This window comes from Podarcis erhardii (assembly GCF_964252035.2).
Source record: "Podarcis erhardii genome assembly, chromosome: 4".
NCBI lineage: Eukaryota > Metazoa > Chordata > Lepidosauria > Squamata > Lacertidae > Podarcis > Podarcis erhardii.
The window spans coordinates 34,526,095-34,533,732 of record NC_138508.1 but is presented as its reverse complement, the minus strand read 5'-3'; the positions used below and the strand labels follow the sequence as shown (position 1 = coordinate 34,533,732).

The window sequence follows — 7,638 nt, the reverse complement described above, 5'->3', positions numbered from 1 at the left end:
TAGTTTGGGCCTTTGTTCCACAGCAGGAAAGAATGAAACAGCATTTGCTATCCATGGGTGAAGGATGGGGAATCTGTGCTCCAGATTGTGCTGGACTCCAAATCCCATCCAGCAGCAAGTATGACCAGTATTCAGAGATGATGGGATCTGAACTTAAGTTCCTGCACCCAGGCTGCAAACTTTACTCATTGCACCACACGGGCTGAGCCATGATTTTAGTGTTTTTGAACTAATTCCTTTCTAGCATTTCCCCTCATACAGTGTCAGTTTTGTTATACAGAAATAAGAATACAGCACATTTTCTTTGCCTCTTAGTAACAGGTCTTCCAGATCAGTGATTTTTAAATTGTTGGAATAAACGGGAGCTGCCACCAAGTGTGCTTTTTACACATTAGATAGGCATTGTTTTGCATTTTATTCAGAAAATATGAATAACATCATGAAATAGATCCTGAAAAAGTGTTAAGCATCTTGCAGAAAGATTTACCACCCACTTATGAATTTCAGTGTTAATCTACCTCCAAAGTCATGGAAGGAATACCTAACCATAAATAGTTAGCAAAATACATGACTGTGCATTTGGATACATACCTTACATAACCATTTCTACTCGTCTTAAATCATTCTCTAATATGTGGTGTAAGTTCTTTTAAACGCTTTCCCCACATACAATGAAGTCAATAAGTGTTGGAAGCACAAACATCTAGCTGATATGCACAAAATCACAGAACTCTACAATTCTATGATTTCCTACTTATCTTTGGGAACTGCCCTTTTCACTTTGGAACTCATCTGAGATAATGTAGAACCAATGGCGGTGTTTGTCTACTTAGATCAGTTATACTGACAAATGTTGTGAATATTCATTTATCAGCAGCAGCAGGGATGGCTTTTGTGAAGAATCAGAACAGGAGTTACCAACGTGGCACCTGTGGCTGTAGTGGAGCTCCTGAGGTCTTGCCCAGGTGCCCCCTCTGAGCTGTCTCCTTGGCCATAAGGGTGCTTACCTTTCCTCTCCTTAGGGAGGAAGTTGAAAGAGCAACACTATTCCCCACTTCTCTTTCAGCTCTATGCCCTTTCCAAGGCTGAAATTAATTCTGCTAGATCCAACTTCTATCCAGGTCCCATAGTAAGGGAAATATGTGCACTATCTTTCTGTCTCTCATGGTGGTGGGGTTTGATCTGCAGAGAAGAAATGAAAAGTGGGTGGTGCTGATAGCACGCTCTCAAAAATCCAAATGTGCCTTCAGGCCTACAAATGTTGGTGACTCCTGAATTAGAACATGACCAACTAACCTCCCCTGAAGGAAAGGCTCTTCGGGATCCTTTGGTAAACAAAGCTCATACATCTGCTGACAGCTCACGGATCAGAGACTCCTGACCCCACTGCTCATTCCTGCTCTTACTATCTGGTTTAAGCATGCTGTTCTGAGCATGGAAGAGGGAAGGTAGGAAGTGCAGAAGAAGGCAAAGGCAATGATGGTAATACATTAAGGTATCTATTCACAGTGATAATGGAAAATACAATTGCTTGTTTATCTTATGCATTCACAGTACTTAAATAGGTATGAATGTCTTTTAATTGAATTTTCAAAGCTATTCCAATCCACAGCTTAAAGTGCTTTGGATACGCACACCATAATCACTCTAAAAGAGTTTTTTGTTCTGGTTTCCCCTTTTACAACATCTGGTATCAGCAAGCTTAAAGGTTGTGGGGCTTTCAGTATGACAGTCTTCTGTTCAGCCCCTAAAACACATCACAACCAAAGAGTTCTATCCGAAGTACAATACTCAGATTCCATGTTTTTGGAACGACACGAAGGAATCGGGAAAATATCGGTGGCCTGAAGTAGTTCTTGACTAGGCCACCACTGTTAATGTTGCCTGTGAACACCTGAAAACAAGCATAACAAAATGAGTGGACAAAAGTGCAGAATAAATGCACAATGAGTAGACAAAAGGTTGGACTAACTCATATTCCCACAATGGCCCATAATATCTAAGTTCATATAAACCTGTGCAGTCCCTTATGTGTCAGGCCATTGGGCCATCCTTTGAGTCCACAGCAAACACTGTACCAATTATGATTCCCTAAGTTCTCAGGCAGAGATCTTCCCACGTTCCATTCCCCACAGTGGCGTGGGGGGATCTGCTACACATTAGAATTTGGACCTAAGACCTCTAGCTTTTGATCTTTACAATAAAAAGGTAGCTCCAGTATTTTATTCCACGTTACACAAGCCATATCTAATGATCACTGGTCCCTATATTGCTTATAAGAACTCTAAATCCTTGGTGAAGCAAAATGATTTGGCAGTATAGAGTCACTGAGTCAAACCTGGCAAATCAAGACTGTTAAAGGAGACCTCAGTAGTAGGGGGGAGTGGCCAACATTTTTAATGCTTAGCATAAACGAAAATAATAAATAGGGAGGGAGAGGAAGAACTGATACCTTTTCCATGGAAGTTGAATCATTCATGTAAGGCTTCCACACTGAACCATCATCACTGTAGAGGATAGAAAATGTCTTCACATACATTTCACTGTACATTGATTTAGCTCCTTGTGTTATGATGCCTGTTATCTTCTTAGGTTGAAGGAGATCAATCTGCAGCCATTGTTGGTTGTTGTTGGACTGTAAAATTAATGAGAACAATAATAACACTGAGTTGTGCAAGTTTACTGGTGAATATCCAATACATGCAAATCTTTAACTGAGTTCTACAGAAGTGCACAGGGTCACTGAGCACTGGACGAAGACTATAAAATAGCCAAGTGTTTAGCATCCTTCCATGTATTCTTTCTTTAATTATATGTATTAGTTGACCTACAATCAAAATAATTTGTAAAGTGGAAGTAATTCAAAGAAAATAAAACATAGTTGTTAAAAGAAAGCAATGAAAAATGTAAAGCTAAATAACCAACACTTCATTCAAGCACAATTCCATATATGTCTGCTCAGAAGTAAGTCTTAATAAGCTCAGTATTCCAGGGTTAAGTGTATATACTAATCAAGGATATCACCTGTAGGCATTACAGCTGCTGATCCTGTGTACACTGGAGTAGATCCAATGACTTCAAGCTACAGGTTTTGGGGTTTTTTTAACGGAGTTCATTCACTAGTGCTAGCGCGAGCTTCTTTCCTCTTTTTCTGCTGATATCTTTATATGCTATTTTAATATGATGGTTAGCTTGTGTGCCACCCTGATTATTTCATTTTTACTCTACTTCTACACTATTAAAAAAATAAACAACTGCAGAAGCTTCGATTTTGCAGCTTTCGTCTTTACCTTTGCTTGCCAGGCATTCATCTTCCCTTTGAGATTGAGGCGGGCAAGAGATGGCTCCCATGAACCCAACCAAGTCTTCTTATAAGAAGAGGCTGTAATTTGCACATTCTTGATAGCCGCACTTTCAATTCCCAACGGCATAAAGCAATCTATCATAAAAAATATGGACACATCCTGGTTAGATCTCCTAAGCAACAGTATGGTTTACAGGAAAGATGTACACACAGAAAGGCCTCAGCTGCAGGGTCCAAGTCTTACCTTCTGTATCACAACCCAGGAGTTCCATACGAAGAGTAGGCCTGTTATAGAACTTGGTTGGATACACCCTAATATACCTAGCAACAAGAGGAGGGTCAATGAGGTTTTCTTTTATTCCATGGGCATCTGAATTGCCTTCAAAAACCTAGTGGAAACAAAAGAGCTCTGTAAGCAACTCTGTGGTATTTGTTAATGGATGCAGTCCCAGTGAAGTGTCTCACGTATATTTTCTTACATGGATTCTGCCCATTTGCCTGTTCAGACCCAGAAACCTCCCCCCTAAATAAATTCACACTTGACTCAAATTTTAGTTTTGGTTTTTGGCAGAATTTAGGCCACAACTTTATTGATTACAGAAAGTGAGTGGTTGCATAGGCTCTGGTTCGACTAGCTCCCTGCCATGCAGGTAGCGCTGACCCAGAGTTCCAGCATAGGTCAGCCAAGGGTGAACACCTGGATAAGTGAAAAGTCAGGAACGGACTATGTCCGCCACCCACATGTCCCCCTGGACTCAGACATGGGCACAACCCCCTCTCAGGGGTTGACCAAACCATTTGAGTCCCTGGATTCCTTTTACGGAATACCCTTCACAGAGCGTTCTCCCATCCCTATCACCTAAACCAGAGCCTATCCGCAACCCTACAAGTTGTGATGATTTGTTACACAGCAGGCGAAACCCAAATGGCAACAGCCAATAGCCAAGTGGGGGAAATTCCTGCCGTGCCCCTGTCCCAATGACAGATGACACACGACGGCATAGCAAGGTCAAGCGCAAAAGCCCTAAAAGTAGGGAGAGGTGGGCAGGTGTTCCGAATGCACAAGCCGAAAGAGGAAGCTCTGGGTCACGTGCATAGGTATAAATAGGTCCCTCGAACCATTTGGACTGTGTCCCATTGGCCAGATTGCACCTAGCTACGAGGGACCTACCAATCGGGTGTTGTGGCTGACGAATCTTGCCCACCCACAACACAGGGGATCGGTTTCCAGGTCTCACCGCAACATGTGCCCTCTTTAAGGGAGGACAGGATTTCTATACAATTTCTCGGGCTAAAAAACATGGACCATAATAGCCCTGAAACAATTTTTATTCCAGTTAACCATGCATAATAAATGGTGGCTCTCTAGGTGGAGATGTGTTTCAGAAGATGCGCCCAGCCAGTTCAGTGGGGACTGGATGAGAATTGCAATATGAATGGAGATACACATTTATATCCTCATGGGCTACATGTGGAAAAGGTTACTTGCATGTGGTCATATATGTTTAGCACTGGCATCTAGTATTCATATAAGTTTAGCAGTTGTATTCTCATATTTATTTATTATTACGTTTACATCCCACCTTTCCTTCAAGGAGCTCAAGATGGCATACTTGGTTCTCTGTCTCACTGTGATTTTTTAATTTTTATTTATTTCTATACTGCTATATTATTTTTTAAAAATCAACGTGGTTTGCAGTAATACCTATATGCAATAAGACATGTAAAAATTTAAAATCGGAGACTATCAGCTAACTTTTTCTTAATTACCTGCACAAGTCTAGCAGCACAGAAAAGTTTTCAACAGGCATTTAAAGGTTGAAACTAAAGGTGCCTGCTGAATCCCTACTGGCAGAGCATTCCACAGGACTAGGCTGATCAAACTAAAGGATCTATTTCATGCTGATGTCAAATGAGCCTTGCCATCTCAAGTGGCGCTCCTGCAAATGTTCTCAGTGATCAAGCTGGGATATTAGGGTTTAGGCAATTCCTATGGTACTCTAGACCTAAATTAAAGCAAGCAGACTCTGAAGTAGATGCACAGCCAGTGCAGATATTTTAACAATGGTGTTAAAATAAAATAAAATAAAATAAATTATTATTATTATTAGCTCACCCATATTCCAACACACATAAAAATAATAAAATATCAAACATTAATAGTAACAATCTGATCCTATACAAAAAGTCACAATAACTTTAAAATAAACAATTTATAGGAAATAAAGCAATATTCAATAATCCATTAGAATAATAATAATAATAATAATAATAATAATAATAATAATAATAATTTATTTATACCCACCCATCTGGCTGTAAACCCATCCAACCCCGCCCATCCAACAGTAAACAGTAAAATTAAACATCAGCAAATAATAATTTAACAGTCTGCACTTATCAATTACAATAAAGAATTACTAATCTATAATCAGATTAGTAATCTAGCAGAACAGGTCTCTTATAAAGGGTCCCGGGGTTGGAGGTGGAGCAAGGAAGGGGAAAAGCTATCCTCAGAACACTGTAAAGTAGATTAGGCTGCAAGACTGGCCCAAGGTCACCCAGTGAGCTTCACGGCTGAGTGGAAATTTGAACCCTGATCTCCTTTGTCATAGTCCAGGAGTCTAACAGTAACAACTGCACCACATTGGCTCTCTTTATATTAATCTATATTATCCCTTGAGCAAAAACTTCAATGCCTGCTGCCTTTTTTCCCCAAGTGGAAAACAGGGACAAGTATAGTAAATATACACACCTTCTGTGCCCCTAAGTGATTCCCTTTAAAAGCAACCCATTTTCTTCCATCTTTGCTGTAGGCAATGACGTACTCCATTGTATACAAGGAACGCATTAACTGCTTGGCTCCTTGGGTCTGAATGCCTGTGATTAGAACCTGCTTTTCTAGATCCACCTATACAGGAGCAAAACAGTAGATCCATATAAGTGCAGTTTCATTGGAAAGGTATCCTCTTTGTGAGAAAGACAAGTGTGATTTTGGCACATGCACACATAAAACCCCATGGCATATGACTAGTTCTATGTGTATGTTGTGACTCAGCCAGTTTATTTTTATTTGTCAATGTTCATTTTTTCATATAATATGCAGCTTTATTGTTTTTCTTTCTGTAATGATGCTACTGAGAAAGACAAAAACATATGCAAGATAGTTAGGATCTGGGGCCCCTTCCAGACCACTGGGTCCCAGTAATTTGTACCAGCTCCCCACTGCTGTCCTCGTCAACCTTGGTGCTCATTATCCTATTGGGAAAATCATACACAATCCCACCTTTGATACTATTTGTGCCAGCAAATGTTTTGGGGCAGTCACACTGCTTCATTTCCCCACTAGGCAGGCATGGCCAAACTTGGCCCTCCAGATGTTTTGGGACTACAACTCCCATCATCCCTAGTTAAGAGGACCAGTGGTCAGGGAAGATGGGAATTGTAGTCCCAAAACATCTGGAGGGCCAAGTTTGGCCATACCTGCTTCAATAAACTACCTGCCTAGGATGGCTAAAACAAGACTTTTTAAGAGCAAGGTACATTTCCTTAGAAGGTTATGTAGTCCTACTTTAGAGTTAAGCAATTTGGGGCACTTGAAATAAGTAAAATCAAGAATCTCACGTAGGACAAAAAACCCATCCCCAAAATGGAAAAACATTTGGCATCTGCATGATTGGAATATATAACTGGATACAGCAAAGATCTTCTGACCTGCTGAAGGCCATGAACCATTTTGTAGCAAGGGGCAAACAGAGAGCAAGTCAGAAGTAGAAAACGACACTTTTGTTGATAGGTCATATTTTCCTTTAAAATCATATTTTCCTTCTAAGTTCTGGGGGCATTGTCTTTTGTTCTTTCAGTAGTGGTACTATTTACCAATACAAAAGCCCTTTCTCTAGATATTCAGAATTCAAACAAACAATATTAAGTGACCTTTCTACCCTAGCTGATGAAGCAGAAGTGTGCCAAAAAGTTAACTATTGCCCTATGTACACGCAAGCCCTCAGATGGACCTCAAATCTCTCTCTGTCTCAGCCATGAACTTCAGAAAAATGTTTCAAAACATTCGTAGCCACTACAATAGGCTTAGTATTTTCTTTTTCAAAGCTGACACAGAACTGCAGAGTTGAAAAGATTACAGATGTGATCACAGGGCCTATAGGTCAATCCCCTATTCCTAGACCCAAACAACTTTTAACCCACTGATTGTTATCTCATCACAAACAACCTATTGGGCCACCAGATGACTCACACAAGACTGTCAAGAAGCCACACAGGCTTAGCTAGGCATCTTTAGGCAATTTGGCCTGACACCAAACATGGCAATCCAT

General features: G+C 40.4%; 1 protein-coding gene across 2 annotated transcripts in view; it reads right to left on the bottom strand.

The window, feature by feature from the left end:
• Positions 1-378: 378 nt before the first annotated feature.
• The window catches only part of F5 (coagulation factor V), a 40,922-nt gene continuing 33,662 nt past the window's right edge, over positions 379-7,638 (bottom strand). For both annotated transcript variants that reach the window (XM_081859246.1, XM_081859247.1), the window contains 5 exons: positions 6,060-6,215; positions 3,549-3,693; positions 3,291-3,439; positions 2,453-2,635; positions 379-1,894 (listed from right to left, as the gene is read on the bottom strand). In XM_081859246.1, coding sequence (XP_081715372.1) covers positions 1,748-1,894; positions 2,453-2,635; positions 3,291-3,439; positions 3,549-3,693; positions 6,060-6,215 — 780 coding nt within the window. In that variant the 3' untranslated portion in view covers positions 379-1,747. The remainder of the gene's footprint in view (positions 1,895-2,452; positions 2,636-3,290; positions 3,440-3,548; positions 3,694-6,059; positions 6,216-7,638) is intronic.